General features: G+C 33.2%; 1 protein-coding gene across 14 annotated transcripts in view; it reads right to left on the reverse strand.

The window, feature by feature from the left end:
• Window positions 1–17,995, reverse strand: part of R3hdm1 (R3H domain containing 1) — a 174,547-nt gene that overhangs the window by 35,659 nt on the left and 120,893 nt on the right. For all 14 annotated transcript variants that reach the window (XM_046463695.2, XM_058585380.1, XM_058585382.1 and 11 more), the window contains 2 exons: window positions 13,148–13,271; window positions 407–561 (listed from right to left, as the gene is read on the reverse strand). In XM_046463695.2, coding sequence (XP_046319651.1) covers window positions 407–561; window positions 13,148–13,271 — 279 coding nt within the window. The remainder of the gene's footprint in view (window positions 1–406; window positions 562–13,147; window positions 13,272–17,995) is intronic.

The raw sequence follows: 17,995 nt of genomic DNA on the forward strand, positions 1-17,995 counted from the left end.
AATCTATAGTTGGAAACACAGATGGTGTCAGGCAAAATTTACTTGCCAAAAATAATGTGTTGTTGCAGATATCTGAAATATTAATGAAGTGAACAAATAAAGCAAAAAATCAGTATAAAACAAAGACACTATTACTAATAAAACTTCTAAGAGGTGCTGGGTTGTGGCTCAGCGGTAGAGTGCCTGCCTAGCATGTGCAAGGCCCTGGGTTCGGTCCTCAGCATAAAAATAAAGATATAAAATTAAAACAAACAAACAAACACAAAAACAAAAAAACTCCTAAGACTATCAAGTTATATATTACAGAAACATTTCTCATATATTAAAGAAATACAGAAGATACATTGTAGATACACGTTTTATCTATAATCATCTCTACCTAAAACAGACAAGAGAGACAATATACCTGATATGATGGCACTGAAGGGTAGGGGATCACCACTCCTTGAATCTGATTTCCGATGCTGTTGGGTTGGCCTCCAACTAGACTCTGACTCTGGGGTTGCTGAACTCCAACTATTCCTTGGTAGTTTTGCTGCTGGTTGGAGATAACTTGAAAACCTGTAAAGGCAAAATGAGTTAAATTCTGTTTTGAGTTTAATATATTCCATCTAACAGGGTATCTCTATTTTAAAAAAGTACTTCTGTGTTCTAAACAACAGAATTTTGTTTTAAGCAGCAAATTGCCAAAGCCCTCTAATTTGAGCAACATTTAAAGTGTTTACTAATTTTAAGTAGAATCATCTACAATTTTTCCTTCTTAAAATACATTCAAATAAAATATGTGCACAAAAACGTCTTATATAGAAAATTATAGGGTAAAAGACTTTGTTAACATAGAATAATCACTATTCACTTTATATTACAATCTTTTACAACACCATTTCTTGGGTATCAGGGCTGCCTACATAATTTGTGAGGCCTGGTCCAAAAGAAAAAAAATGTAGCTCCCCTTGTTAAAAAAGATTAAGAATGTCAAGTTGGTAAGAGCAGAACAATACAGCAAGTATAAGGCCCCATGCACTGCACTGGTTGCAGGCTCATGAAACTAGCCCTGCTAGGGACCAAAAAAAGTGTGTGTTTGCAGGGAACCATTATTGTAGAATGGCTGCATGTTTAAAAATATCACACTAAGATACAAATCCTTGTATTAGGACTATGTCAGACACAGGCAAGTAGGCTTATTCATTATTATTTTTTTTTAGATTATTTACCTATTATTATGGTCACTTAGCAGAGAAACATAATTAAATAGCTTAAGTAATTTACTTGATTCAATCTATACAATGAAGGCAATATTGGTAATTTCAGTAGTATGTCAACATTAGAAATTTACTTTGATAAAGTGAACTTGTCACTTAGCTTAATTAAGACTCTATAATTTAAAAGTAGAGTCGTGAATGTCAGTTGTATTTTGTTTCTTGATCCTAAGAGGACTCACTCAGGTATACCAATTAGCTCAAGTCTCATGGGAACTACAAAATGCTACCACAAATTCTTTTTTTAAAAAGAAACACGATAAAAATAACTTATCATTTAGTTTCAGGGCACTGAAGAAAAGTTTTTACAAAAATGAACTGAATTCTAGTACTGCTTATATGAACTCCAACAGGCAAAGTCCAATGTTTCCCCAGTAACACCACAAACACATTTTGCTCTCTTATATCAGTTTTCATTTCCATCCTCATTTATCTCAAAATCAAGAGAAACTGCAAAGATATTTTAACTATTGACTACAGACAACAATATCACTATAGACATTTAGAAGTCTTAAGGATTCTGCGTAAGGATTGAATAATTGAATGTACTCTAGCATCCACTTTCTTTAAAGACACAAAGTTTATCTGGTAGCTAAACAACATATTAACCACAACAATGTCAAAACCTACATCGAATCTTTTAACAGTAAAGGGTTTTTGTAAAATGATGCTATTTTCTATGGCAATAGTACTACATAGCTATGTTTTGAATGACTTTTACCAGTCTTACTTTGTACAAAAAAAATGTATATTCTAATTCCTCATCTGTCAGAAAACAATTGATAATAAGCTGTCTCCTAAACTATTCTCCCTTGTGTATTTCCTACATACTACTATTTAAACTTGGAGGTAGGCAAAGGGAGAGAGCAGAAGAATCTTCTTCCTCACTTAAAAAATAAAAAAATATATAATTGTAGATGGATACAATACCTTCATTTTATATATTTATATGTGATGCTGAGGATCAAACCCAGTGCCTCACCCACGCTAGGCAAGCGCTCTACCATTGAGCCATAATCCCAGGCCTTCTTCCTCATTTTTTGTTAAAAACTTTTTTTTATAGTTGTAGATGGACATCATACCTTTATTTGTTTTTTATGTGGTGCTAAGGATCAAACCCAGTGCCTCACCCATACTAGGCAAGTACTCTGCCACTGAGTTACAGCCCCAGCCCTTCTTTCTCACTCACTTTTTAATCTAACAATTAACATTCAACTCTATTTTCAGTTCATCAAATGATAGTATTTCAAATTCGTATAACAAATTGCAAACATCATTGAAACATAGTGACATATCTTCGTACCTTAGAAAAATAAAGGACAGGAATAAAATAAGATACAAACAGGATATCTTGTGTTGGAAACACCACCTCTCAATATATACACACAAGCATATATCACAGCATCAGAATCTGGGCTCAATTCTGTACATATTGGGAAAATGACAGCTAACAAGGAATTGGATGAATTATAGTCTACTAACAAACAAAACAAACAGTGGATACCTGGCAGAATTCCCTGTAACATAATCAGAATTAAAATACTTTGACTTAAATAGTCACATTCCCTTAAGAAACTTTAAATGTTTTGTCTATTCCTTTTTTTTTTATAATTTTTGGGTAGTGCTGGGAATTGAACCCAGGGTCTTTTGCATTCTAGACATGCACTCTTTCACTGAGCTAAATCCCCATCCTGCATATTACTTTTGTAGTTTACCAAAAATATTCAAGGTTATAGGCTGTCTTAAAAGCAGCTTTGGGAAAAAAAGGCCAATTTAAGTACAAATGTGGTTTTAAATTTTTTTTAAAATTACCTAATTTTGGAAGACTTACCTTAGAGGTACCCTATCTAAAATTCTCTTATGAAGGGAATCTAATTTTCATTAATTCAAACTTATTGCCACCCACACATACACATATCCATATAAATACCATGCATGTTTTGAAAATGTGACAACATAATGTGAAATCTGAAACATCTGACCCCAGCACCTGGTCATTCATTACAGAAGGTAGTAAAGAGGATACCATTTGCCCGCTGGGTTGTATAAAGTAAGTGTGACAGGGTTCTTTTCTTTGACATAAGGATTCTTAGAATCACAAGATAAGCAGTATAGCACTGTGAAAATAAGGAGAAACTATTCCTGATATCCATGGAGATAGTGAATTTGTGCTTGGTCTTAAAAGAACATTCCAGCAAAAAGCAAAGGTCTGGAAAAAATAAAAAGTAAATAATATGTTTGAAGAATAGAAAATACACAGGAATGACAGGATATGGTATGTAGAGTGAAAAGCAAAAGATTAAAAGCAGAAGAGTACTGATGGAGAAGCGAAGTTTTACAAGCAGGAGAGTGGTGAAAATACCAGGAAGTTTCAGATTTTAAAGATTATGAAAGTAGAAAAACCACTAACATTAGTACTTCACTAAGAAGACTCGAACATGTCTTTGAGTAAGAGTGGAGATACTAAAAATAAGAATGCCAAGCACTTTAAAAGAAAATACCATCCTAAAAAGCTCTTGTCCATCTCCTCATAACTGTTCATTGCCTTACATCATTATCTATTGGCAACATAAAGTTTATCCTGCTAATTCTTCCCTCATGGTTTGTGTACACTTCTAAAAAATAGAAATGATATGCTTCTTTGGAGTAAAAAAAAGAAATTTAAACACCACTACCCTTTTAAGAAAAACAATCCAATCTATATTAGCTCTCACTCAGCTAGGCCAAAATGTGGACATTAGATATTTTCCCTTAGGGAAACAATGGGGGAAAACATATTAATAGACTAGAACCCAAATAATATATGCTTCTACATAAAACCAGAAGTTAATGTGTGTGGACAGGTTAAGTATGGCCAGTTTCTCAAGTCTTCACATTTAGTGAATGGTTTCTGATAGCAAAAGATGAATTTAAGTTTTAATATTACTTGTAAGGTTGAATTCACTTAATTATCTTTTCATTAAATTGACATAATGAGGGGCTGGGGTTGTGGCTAAGCCACAGAGCGCTTGCCTAGCACATGCGGGGCGCTGGGTTCTGTCCTCAGCACCACATAAAAATAAAAATAAAGGTATTATGTCCAACTACAACTAAAACAAAATATTAAAAAAAGATATAATGAATATAAAGCACATCAGTCGGAAATAAATGGATCACCCATAATAGCTGAATCATAAATTTAATTAACCTCCAAGTACTTATTTGATAAGAACATAATAAGCCATGATTTACATCTAATGTTAAGTTTAATGGTATTATTTGAAAATTTCTGAAAAAAGGTGGACACTGAAAACACTTTTTCAAATAATCTTATTTATTTATTTATTTTAGTTTTAGGTGGATACAATATCTTTATTTTACATTTATGGGGTGCTGAGGATCGAACCCAGTGCCTCTTGCATGCTAGGCGAGCACTCTACCACTGAGCCAAAACCCCAGCCCTTCAAATAATCTTATTTGATCATGAAATAGATATTCATGGAAGAAAATTTGGAAAATACAAAAAAAAGTTGCTATAGAAAAAAATCATTTGTAAAACACTTTTAATCACCAATTATAACATGTATGGCTAGCTTCATTTTCTACACAGCCAGCAACATATACATATGTATGTTTATATATATTTATATTCATTACTTAAAGAAATGGGATTATATGATTGCTGTTTCAAAACCTTTTTCTATGTAATGCTTCTGCATCTGGTTAATAGAGGTTTTACAAACTATGGGAAGGAAGTATTTAAATAAATTTTCTTAAAATACAGACCTCAAGTTTAGTAATCAAAGAATAATAACTCAAAAGACAAAATATTTTAGGACAAACTTTGTTATCTTCCTGTGATCAGGATGGGATTCTACCTAAAATTCCTTTGTTTTTTCATTTCGAATACTATATAATTATCATTGCCTCAATAGCATCACAAGGTAATGTTAATTGCTAACACTCACTACATTTATTAGGTTTCAGGTACTGTTTTGAGTACTTGCCATAAAAATCAACTCAGTGCTCATATCATGCATGAAACAGGTATAATTATTATCCCTTCTTTGGATAAGAAAATAAAGGCATAAAGAGATTCATACCTTGCCCAAGGTTACTAGCCTTTATAGTGTAGTTGGGATCTGCACATAGCAGTCTGATTCTAAAATTTTTAGGGACAAATGTTGAAGTAGATAGAGTATTATAGTAATATACAAAGAAGTAGGACCTGACCTTAGATGATAGCTAATGTGAATTTAAGGGCTAAAACCACACCATATTTAAAAGTTTAAATAATCAGCCCACAGTGTCCTCTATCTGTGTGTGGGGGGACTGTCCTACATTTTGCCTACTACTCCCAAGATGCACAGCTTGAGACTTGCACTTCAAAGTTACACTTCCTTATTATAGTTATATTTCACACGTATAAAACAGTGGGGAAAGGGAAGAAGAGCTCAAATCATTAAGTATTTAAGGTTCCATGTCCCACAGATTTTTTTTTTTTCCTTTTGTTTCTCAGACTGAGTTATTTACATGTCAATCTCCAATATTCCTCTTTGCCTCAGAGACTGTTTTTGCTCAAAATATTTATTCTGTTGACAATTCCAGATGAGTCTAAAGAAGAATTCTCTAGCAGAATTTTCACAGATGGTGGCTGTCTTCTCTACAAAGTCAGGATGCTTTGCCAAGAAGTCAGACTTTACACCCCTGGCATGATGCCAGCTTTAACCTGGACATCTTGTGTGCAAGGGGAGCAGTCTGTTTCACAAAGGAAGTCTTGAAGTTCTGTGAAGTAATGCCTTTTCCCCATCCACTGAGCAGTTGTACATTCATTCATTTTTACCTTTGATATAAGAAAACCTACCAGGCTTCAACCACAGTGGGAGGGAGTAATCAGGGCCTGAGGAACCTAAGACTGTGGCAATTAAAAGTATAGTTAACATTTGATGCTCTGCATGACTGGTAATCAGGAGGGAAATTTTAGGGGCATTAGGACACATATCTGAGCTCTTCCTTCAAAAGTCTTGATGAGATGTTTGACCACTGTTCTAATAATTTCAGCAAATTATTGCTAAAAGTATATAGTTTCAGAATACACTTTCTAAAAAGTAGGATATTCAAGGTTATTAAAAGATTATTGGGGCTGGACATGGTGGTGCACACCTGTAACCCCAGCAGCTCAGGAGATTGAGACAGGAGGATTTCAAGTTCCAGGTGAGTTTCAGCAATTTAGTGAGGTCCTAAGTAATTTAGTGAGATTGTCTTAAAAAGGGGCTGGCAATGTAGCTCAGTAGCAAAGCGTCCCTGCGTTAAATCCCCAGTACCAAAACCAAACAAAAAAGCCAAACAACTGGATTTCTCTAATGCAAGAAGACTGTAGGACCCAAGATTGGGTTGATTAGCTCAAGTTATTATAATTGTAAGCAAAACTAGAACTATTTAGATGCCAAGCACTAAAAAACTAAAACCAAAAAACTCACCCCCAATATTGTTGTTCAATTCTAATCAAAGATAAGAATTTCACTGTTATTTATGTAAGAAGAAAATCATTAATAATGTAATTTAGTATAAACATAAAGAATCACTAAATTACAGGCATGCCTCAGTATACAATTACTTAATAAAATTTTATAAGAACTGTTACAAATTCCTCTGAAACTTTGTTTAAACAAAGCAATTTCAGGCTACTGAGGTAGGTTGTTATGGAGTAGCACCTATTAAAGAGACACTTTCATTCAGGTCCCTTATGTAATTATTCAGACAAAAGGAAGAAGGGAAAATAGTTCTGATAGTTTCAAAAGTATAGTCTGAAGACTGCCAAGTATGAGAAAAAGATCCAGTGATCTGGAAAAGAGGGATAAGGTTGAGGATTAGGAAGGAGAAATAGATTCCTGAAGAATGAAAAGTTCTATTAGGTTACAAAAAAAAAAAAAAAAAAAAAAAAAAAGAGTACTTTCAGTATTCTGACATTTAATATATCACCAACTTGGTTACAATGTCAATTATTCTTTCTTAATTAAAAAGTATGTTTCTGTCAAGTGCACCAACTTCTTTGAACAAAGAGAAGCACTGTTTGGTATACAATTTTGATTTTTACAGATATATGAATTCTAGTCAAATAAATAATAATCTCATTTACCAATCCAATAAATAATCTCATGTTAACAACAACAACAACAAGGAAAGTATGTTTCTGTATTACAGACTTTAAAAAAATTCTGTGATACAGCTGGATTTAACCTGGAAATTAAAGGAATATAGGATAACTTATATAGAAATGTTTGTCAATCTTGGGAGAAAGTATCTATATTGTAGAGCATGCAATACCAATAATAATACCAAATGGAATTAACATGTAGATCTCAACACAGGTGCTTGTTAACCCTACCATTTTCCTTTGGTAAAGGAATGCATAATTGCAATAATATCCCATTTCTTCCAGCACTTTCAGAGGAAAGCACAATCAATTCTGCAAGCTGAGAGAACTAGGACAATATAAATTGATGGCTCAGGCACTTCCCTGGAGGGCCCCAAAGAAAATTCTATTTTAAACTCTATTTCACTTTAACAGAGAAGGGGGCAAGAAAGAAATACAGTGTTCAGCAAAAAAGTAGACTTTAATAGGCTAGTTTTATTTTATATAAGTGACCTGAGCTAGCTTTTGTGTTAAAGGAAAGCATTCTTAATAACAGATTAGATACAATCAGAAAGATAATAGAAGAAATGAAGAATGACTTACAACAGCCATAAATCTAAGGTTATTTCCCTTAATAGTAGTATTAAAATTTTTAAGTCTGAACTTGTACAGGAGCAGTACTGTGAAAGTAGTTGGTTTTTTATTTAAAAAGATGAGCTATTTTGCTAAATCTAAATTTATTTGTAAATTAGAAGAACTATTTCCAAATTATCAAACTCTCAGGCTTATAATCCCAGTCATCTTTCTATTTGTGGCATTATTTTAGTGGGCAGGCAAGTTCAATTAAGGTTAGTCCCTCAGGCATATTTGGAAGGGGATAGCTGTCATCATACTTCACTATTCTTTCTCCCCATCATTCTCTGTTCTCCTACCTTTGTGCCCAAAATAAACATAAATACAAAACAAAAAAACCCTCAATTCTAATTAAATCAGCTACACAGATGTTTTAATTCTCAGCTGTTTAAATGACTATCCTATTGAACAACTTAAGGAAATCTCCGGGTACTTACCAGATATATTTGGCTCCAGATTTCAGTGGCAGCAGATTAATGGAGAAGGGAAAAGGGAAATAGGTGGATTTGTAGGTATTATAAAATGTCTGATTCTGTGCTGCTCACAATGCTAAGAAATGTTCAAAGAATCAATGAAAACATAAGGCTAGCCAGGGCTACCACCTAGTAACACAAATACAAAATTCTTTTTACCCGGTAATAGTGTCAAATAAAGAAATTATTGACTTTCCTGTAGTCTCTATTTGACACAGCTGAATCTCCTATCAATATGTTCCCTCCTCTGCTCACCTAAAGTGGTATTTCTTCCTTGCTTGCCTTTAAACCCAAGTTGCTCTTAAATTTATGCCCTGAAATTCTGCCAGTGGTCTGCATGTCTTATACTATTTATCCTAAATCATGTTTTCTATAGTGTAGTTCATCAGGATCTGACCATAGTTTGCTGGTAACAAACCTTAATAAATTTGGAATCACATGGTTGAGCTACTGGAAAGCTGACTGAAGGTATAAATTTACTGATATTCTTTATATTTGTCAATTGGTTGCAAAACTAAAACTATATTTAGTTTTACAGAATTATTTTCTCATAGGAATGCAATAATAACCCAGTTTGAAAAAAAATTGAATTATATCCTTGGCCCAAGTAGCTTCAAATGCATTTAGGTATCTTAGGTCCATTTGAAGGCATGCTTTAATTTATAATGTCCCTAAAAATTTGTGTAGCAATAGGAAAAAGACATATTTGACTTCTGCTAATGAGTTTGGCATGCTTAAGACAATAAACTTTTTTTTGATAAGCTCCAAACCATACTGAATCTGGCATTCAAATCTGCTTTGGAAAAGAAATTAAAGCAATAGTTTTCATGAAATTTTAAAAGGTAAATTATATTAAGCCAAGGTTATCACTTAAATTAAATGCTTATTTCTGAGTATAATGCATGATTAAAAGGCAGTTACAATTAATGGAAATTATAAACAAATGTTAATAGCTTAGCATTAAAAAAAAAAAAAAAAAGCAAAAAGCAAAAAGCAGTGGAAATCTAAGTAAAAAGAAGCCAGGAAGCAGCTGAAAAAGAGACCGGTTCACTGTGAGAAATGTAAGCCTCTCAGACAGTGCTACGGCCCCGAATCCAACAGCTCAGGAACAAGGCCAATTATAGCAAAATATTAAACATGTATGGTGAAGCTGCAAACTTTTAAAAAGAGTTGTAAGAATGAAAGCAGCTGCCTATAAAAGAACCAGGGCTTCAGAAACCTAAAATTTTTGCTATAATTACTACCTGCAGAAGAGTTTTTCTATAGCACACCAAACTCCTCACATGCAGTGTATTTTATTGTATTCAAACTACACATTTTAAAGGGTTAAGATAATACATCTACTATTCCAATAGGCAAGTAACATTATCTTCTGAAACAGTTGCTTGTATGACTCTAATTATTGACAGTAAGTTGCTAAGCTGCCGCAAATCAATTCTCTAATATTCATCTTTCTCAACCACAAATGGCTCACAGGAGATACAGAGAATCATGGAATTTTAGAGTACACAGAGGTTCAATAGACAATACAGTAAAACTCCCTTACTTTTGCAAGTAAGTAAACTAAAACTCAGAGGCTTTAAGTGATACAGCTAACACCAGTTAAAAATGACTAGGAGCCATCAGAATTCTGACTCATAGTTTGCTATTTTTTACACATTATACAATGGACTGTCCAGAATTTCTTCTGTTTCTGTAGATGGGATAACTCAATCTTATTTCAAATGATCATGCTCAGTAGTTTCACATTTTTAATGACTAGTGCATTCATTTCTCAGCAGTTAAATTAATACTATTTCAATTTGGTTTCCTTAATAAGTGGAGATTTATTGTCAGTTAGATCAATGTAACTCTTGTCCACTGGCACACACTTGGCTACCAAAGCATTTTATTCTTGAGAAATCTTTTCAACCTTCTCTCTACCTTCAAAAGGGAAAAAATAATAGAAAATTTGGATTTCTTTTCTACTGCCATACCCTAACCAGCCTAATAATAATTGACTCAGCTGGGTTTGTTAATTTGGGCAAAATTTATTAAAACTCACATATATACATTTAACTATTATTTGTGCCACAGTGAAGAAAATTTGTTCCAAGTTTACCAATGCTTTCATTATTTCGTTGAATAATTAGTTTCACCCTTTTATGTAATAAAAGAAAACAACATGCTTCTTGATATTTGTAGGGTATGCAAGTGTTGTGTGGCCAAAAAAAAAAAAAAGTAAAGGATGTGGTAAATTTCTCATTTTAATCAGATTGAGATGGTGAAATAAATACAAGGAGGGGCTGGGGTTGTAGCTCAGTGGTAAAGTGCTCGCCTCGCATGCGGAGGGCATGGGGTTCGATCCTCAGCACCACATAAAAAATAAAATAAAGGCATTGTGTCCAACTAAAAAAAAATTGTTTAAAAAAATAAATACAAGGATTAAAAAAACTCTAAAAAGGAAATGCTATTGTTTAACTATAAAAAATTCCTTAGACTACATCTTTTTATAAGAGTTCAAATTCCTACTAATTCTATAAGAAGATATAATGTAATTATCACCATAGTATCTGCTGGGTAGATTTGCAGGGAAATTTTCTATTTACTTATTAGCATAACAAAAATTCCTCTTAGATAAGAATGCTTTTCTTTTTTATTCTTCAAACTGAATGAGATAAAACTAACTTAAGCTGTAAGAGGCTACTGCATAAAACAACTAAATGGACAAAATTAGTTTAAAAGTGTCACATTATGTCTAAGTTGTAATAGTCAAGCAAAGGGTCCAAAACTATTCAAAGACATGATTCTCTTTTCTGTGCCTGCATTATCTGACTTATTGTTTCCTTTCCTTTTTTTATAACTAGGCATAGAGAAAACATCACAATTAAAAACATCACCGACAATATGCATATGCTAAAATATCAGACATTTTGGTTCTTGTCTAGGAATTTGTAATCATTTTCCATTAAGTGAAAAATTCTTTTGCAGAGATGCATTTGCACTAGCACATTAGTCCCAATTTATGATTAAAAATTTTTATTTTGTAGGCAGTTTGATTATGAAAAGGATTAAAGATCTTGCCATGGAAAAGAACAAAACTATAATATAGGAAAAAAAATAGTTGCTTGCCTCATTAACAGCTTACAGTAGTGAACTGAATTAATTTGTCAAACAAAAGGTGCTAGCATGAGGATAAATTTCTTTTCTTTTTTTAAATATCATGACATCAATTGTAATCAATGTTAGTTTTAGAAGAAAAATCAGACAAAAATATTAAAGAAAAGTCAATCATCTGAGGTCCAGGAAAGTTTAGAAAATAATTTCTATTAGAACAAAACAACAATGTATGTAAAGCATGAGCAGTATCATGACCAATGGTACCATGTATAAAAAAACAATTTTTGATATCTTTTGAAATTAGAATATATGCTAATTTATATTATTTGACATGGGCTGTATTATTAAGCTTCAGGTAAACCTTAAACTAAAAAGAGTCATATTTGAGACAGAGAACACATTCTCACTTGGCTAAAATGGCCTGTTAGTACTCAACATCCTTTGGAAAACATTTGTCACACATACAATACAAGGCTAATAATACACAGAAAAGGGAAGAACTTGCATACTAGGTACAAGACCACTCCCAGAGGAAACAGGTTAAGGATGTGAAAGTTCTGCTGCAGAATTATGCTAAGTATGGTTTTCATCTGATAAAGGAAGTTGATGAATCATAATGATCACAGGAGCCTGCACCCCTAAGAAGTAAGAGTACTTCTCACCAGATGGGCCAGGCAGAGATGTTTCTCCTGAAGTGGAGATAAGCCTCAGAGTCATACATAATTTCAAGAGCAGCAAACTCCTCAGAGGAGGTGATGGTGCCTCCATGAGTCACACTTGCATAGTTTGAGGACCTTCAATAGTTACAAACAGCTAGAAATTCTCTAAAGAGACTAACAATAAAATTCTACTTCAACCCCATAGAGTTATGAAAGCCCAGATAAATACCTTATTAAACAATTGGGACATAAGAATACAACTAGTGTGAAGCATATTTTTACACTAGTATTATAGCTGTTTTCACTGAAGGCTTGAAGAAAATTTGAAAGAGGGCAAAAGGAAAAGAATGCTGAATTTAAATATATATTGTATGTCTAGTATTAGACTGAATTTGTTTTCTTTTTCTATATAATCAAGAACTGAAAACAATACACTGAAAATACACATAGAAACATTCCTTTAAGGCATTTTTAATGAGACTAAGATAATAAAATATCATCCCTCAGCTAGAGTTCTCAATCAAATTTAGGTGGTCTTGGTCTTTGTTTCTGGTTAGCCCTTAAGAAGACATTTTGCATTGCCTTGCCTCTCTTTGCTGTTTTGAGGCTGTAGAGGGCTTCTATTACCATAGCAGTGAGGACTAGGCAGCTGCACACCACATTCTTAGCCTTGCAGAACTTTCCCATTGTGGCTCTCATCCCTTTAGAATACAAATCTGACAGTGTGCTGGTTTCTGGAGACTTCTAAGATATGTTCACTTTTTAAATCTCACTGGCTTACATACTCATATTATGCACATATTTAGATCCTTGAATGTGATAGTATCTTAATTAATTAATTTTGAAATTTGATGAAAAAAAAAGCAATATCCACAGCTAAGAATGCATGACATCAGAAATGTGACTCACCTGTCTGCTGTGCAGGCTGTGGCAGTGGTTGGTTTAGATGTGAACTGTAATGGACAGAAGGGACAGGGCGGTACTGAGGCTGATTGGAGTGATAGTGGCCTGGAGCACAATAACAGGCTGGCATCTAGGATTATAAACATTGAGGACAAAAATCAATTTCACTTGCAAATTTCCCCCACCCTTGTGAGGAACATTAGAGTATTTGAATAATAATTCTTTCCAGCCATCAATCATCTGAAATCTGATTTTCTAATTTTTACATTTAATGGAAAAAGTTAAAAAATTCAAACATACAGTATACACTAATGTGCCCACCAATCATATTTGAATATTTTTGCCATTATTTATTTCAGATTTCCCTCTTTTTTAAAGCCAAATACTACTGAAATAACAGGATCTTGTAAGTTGCTGAGGCTGCCTTTGAACTTGTGATCCTGCTGCCTCAGCCTCCTGATTCGCTGGAATTACAGGTATGTGCCACCATGCCTGGCTATAGTTCTATAAATGTCTTAAACTTTTACTATATATCTACAATCTATACATATATTGTTGAGTATTTAAAAATGTTAATTTGTGGTACTTTACTATATACAACTTCGTGAAACTTATTTTGCGATTAAAATCATTTATGAAACTTATCTTCGTTGAAACATGTACTGTTAGCTCAGTTAACTGCTGAATATCATTCACTGCATAAATAAACCAGTTTATCCACTTCCATACCAATACACTATTGCACATGTCACTTTTTACTTTTCCTCACATTTCCTTTGATTTATTGATTTATTTTTCCTTTCAGAGCTATTCATATCAGTTGTGAATTTCTCTTAATTTGACCTAGGATGAGGTGAAGAATAAATAAATAATTCAGTGGAGCGTAAATAGGCTCATTTTAGAGAGGTCACAGGCTTCCTCAGGTTCTGTTCTTTTGATTAGATTACTTCTAAGAAGATCAGAGATCTATGGCAATCTTAAAGGGTACCCATCTCATCTGAAAACCAGCCAAGCATAAAATTCCTCTACTGGTTGTAGTCTTGAGAATCTCCAAAGTTCATGGCAGTTTTCCTGTCTATGATACACTAGAATAGATGTTAATATATATGGGATCTCTTCATTTATTTTTTTTCCTGGAAGTATCAGCAAGTAACTGGTAAAACCTGAAATCATCTTATTCACTATTATGCTTTCTTTTATTCCTTGTAATTAAAAAAAGACATCATATTTATTTAGTTGTAGTTGGACACAATATCTTTATTTATTTATTTTATGTGGTGCTGGGGATCGAACCCAATTCCTCACGTATGGGAGGCAAGCGCTCAACCACTGAGCTACAATCCTAGCCCCAAGACATCACTTTTTAAGGCAAAAATTATAACATTATTTTTGTTTTTACAATGTATACAGATGCAATATATATGACAACAATAACAAAAGATAAAGAGAGGGTAAATGTTATTATACTGTACATGACTGCTATACTTTCAAAAGTCACTTGAGGTAGACTTTGGTAAACTAAAGGCACATGTCCCTACAAAAACAAACATTCACAAGTTTCATAGGGATGTAGATAAAAAGACAGAAAATGGAATATTTAAAGCTCAAATCAAAAGGCAGGAAAAGAAACAAATAGAAATAAGATATATATAGGAAATGTAAAACGAATAGCAACATGGTATATCTAACTAGGTCAATAAAAATGTTAAATCTAAAGGGTCTAGTAATACTTCCATAGTTGGGTTTTAGATTTTTATCCATTGGGATAAAAATCTAAAACCCAACTATGAAATAGACATAAGACAAGCTTTAAGTGAAAGGCTGGAAATAAAAGTATAGAGAAGAGGACACATCATTTAAATGCTACTTGAAGAAAAGCTTATGTCATATTATCTTCAATCTCAGGTAAAACAGAATGCAAAACAAGAAATACTAAAGAGAAAAACATTTCAAAATGATACGAGTTTATTTATCAGGAAGATATAATAAAAATAAGTTGCCTGACACAGATTCAAATACTATAAAAAATGGACAAAATTTAATGGAGAAACAAATTTAAAACAAAAAACAATATGAAAAAAATGAACAATTTAAGTACATATAAAAACATGATGTTTATTAAGAGTGGAAGACTTAAGATGGCAATGATGTCCGAAGAGATCTATATGTTCAGGATTATATCAATCAAAATTCCAATGGCCTTGTTTGCAGAAATAGAAGTTTGTTTTGAAATTCATGGGGAAATACAAGAGACCTGAAAGTCAAAATAATCTTGAAAAAGAGCAAACTTGGAAGACACATAATTTCCATTTAAAAAAATTAATGTATTAATGATATGAAGACAAAAATATAGAATAATGAAGTAGAGTCAAAACAAAACACAAAAGCCCCTTATAGCTGGGCACAGTGGCACACGCCTGTAATCCCAGCAGCTTGGGAGGCTGAGGCAGGAGGATCTCAAGTTCAAAGCCAGCCTCAGCAAAGTGAGGTGCTAAGCAACTCAGTGAGACTCTGTCTCTAAATACAAAATAAGGCTGAGGATGTGGTTCAATGACTCAGTGGCTCTGAGTTCAACCCCTGGTACCTACCCCACTCCCCAAAACCCTTACATTCAAGGTCTATTGATATTCAACGAAGTACCAAGACTCTTCAAGGGGAAAAGCAAAGTGCCCTCAACAAATTATGACGGAATAATCAAATAATCACACAAATACTTTACAAAAGAATGAGGGGTGCCCTTACTTCATAACACAAAAATTAACTCAACATGGATACATGACCTGAATACAGGAGCTAAAGTCATAAACTTCTTAGGAGAAAACATAGTCAAAAATCTGCACGGCCTTGTTTTGGGAATGGATTCTTAGATATGCTATTGAAAGTGAGCAACAAAAGAAAATACAGATGATGTAGACTTTATTAAAATTAAAAACTTCTGTACATCAAAGAATGTAATCAACGAAGTGAAAAGACAACTTTATAGAATGGGTAAAAATATTTGCAAATCATACATCTAATAAAGGTCCTAATGTCCAGAACTCATAAAGATTTATTATAATTACACAACATAGAGATCAACATAGGCTATACAATGATTCCAAAGATATTGAAAGTATGATATAAGGGGGATATTAGGAACAACTTTATGCCAAAAAATTTGTAACATAAATGAAATGGACTCAAATTATCAAATCTGATCCAAAGAGAAACAGGAAATTGTAATAGCTCTAAGAAATTCAATCTGAAATTTAAAAATTTTCTTTGCAAAAAGCTTCAGGCACAGATGATTCAATGATAAATTCTAACAAAAAATTTAAGAAGAAATAGCAAAATTCACACACAAATTCCTACAGAAAATAAAGGAGGGAGAATAATGCCTCACTCATTTTGAGGCCAGTATGGTACCACCCTGATGATAAAACCAGAGACATTATAAACAACTATAGACTAATATCCTTCATCAACACAGATGCAAAAGTACTTTATACTAAAAAATTTACTCAGCAAAATATAAAAAGAATACTCTACCATGACTAAATGGGTCTGCTCCAGAAATTAAAAGTAAGTTAAATATTGAAAAGTTAGTCAACCTCAACAATTGAATATTTCAAAACAGTAGAGAGGATAATGACTGTTCCCAACAAAAAGAAATAATAAAATATCTGAGGGTGCAGATATGCCAATTACCCTGATCTGCTCATTACATACTGTATAAATGTATTGAAATGCCACATTGTACCCCAGAAATAAGTACAAATATGTTATTTCAAAATAAAAAAATTTAAAATAACCAATTAAAACAATTCACCATATTCACAGAATTAAAGGAGAGAAATCACAAGATTATCTCAGTAGATACCAAAAATCACTCCAAAAAATTTAATACTCTTTCATGGTGAAGAGTCTTAACAAATTAGGAATAAAAGGGAACTTCTTCAACTTAACAGAATATGTTTAAAAAGCTTGCAGATAAAACCACACTTAATGATGAAAGCCTGCATTCCTTCCCCCTATGATTGAAAGCAAGGCAAGAATATGTACTTTCAAAACTTCTATTCAAGTTGGGAGTGGTGGCATAAACCTGTAATCTCAGTGGCCTGGGAGGCTGACGCAGAAGGATGGCAAGTTCAAAGCCAGTCTTAGCAACTTAGTTAGATCCTGTCTCAAAATCAAAAATAAAAAAGGGCTGTGGTTTAGTGATTCATCACCCTTGGGTTCAATCCCTGGTACCAAAACAACAACAACCCCCTGGCCCCCAAACCTTTACTCAATATTATATTGGAGTATCTCCCTTGTCAATGAGGCAAGAAGAAGAAAAAACAACAGGCATACAGATTGGAAAAGATCATAGAAATAATCTTGGGTGTAGAAAATTCTAAGCTGTCTACAAAAAAACCTACTAGAATAACTGAATACAAAGGCCACAGGAGAGCAGGTGTAGCTCAATGGTGGAGCCTAGCATATGGGAGGCTGTGGGTTGGACCTGCAGTACTGCAATACAAAACAAAACCACAGAATACAAGATCAACTTATTCTTATATTCGAGATACTAGCAATTAACAAATAGAAAATTTAAAAACAATTCTCTTTAGAATAGCATTTAAAAACATGAAAATAAAAACTGTATAAAGAAAACACTAAAATACTGATGAGAAAAATTAAGATCTTAATTAAGAGACATTATTTGTTCCTCTATTGGAAGTATCAGTATTGTTAAAACATTAATTCTCCCCAGAAATGGTCTCTTCTTTTTGAAATGCTATTTACATTTATTGTGTTTTCCTTAAGCTAATTAAAAACAAACAAATACACACATACCTCTCTCAGGATCAGAAGGAAATTCAAAGATTATGT

Source organism: Marmota monax, unplaced genomic scaffold (genome assembly GCF_021218885.2).
Source record: "Marmota monax isolate L192 unplaced genomic scaffold, Marmota_monax_Labrador192_F-V1.1 WCK01_AAM20220418_F8-fsc00034, whole genome shotgun sequence".
NCBI lineage: Eukaryota > Metazoa > Chordata > Mammalia > Rodentia > Sciuridae > Marmota > Marmota monax.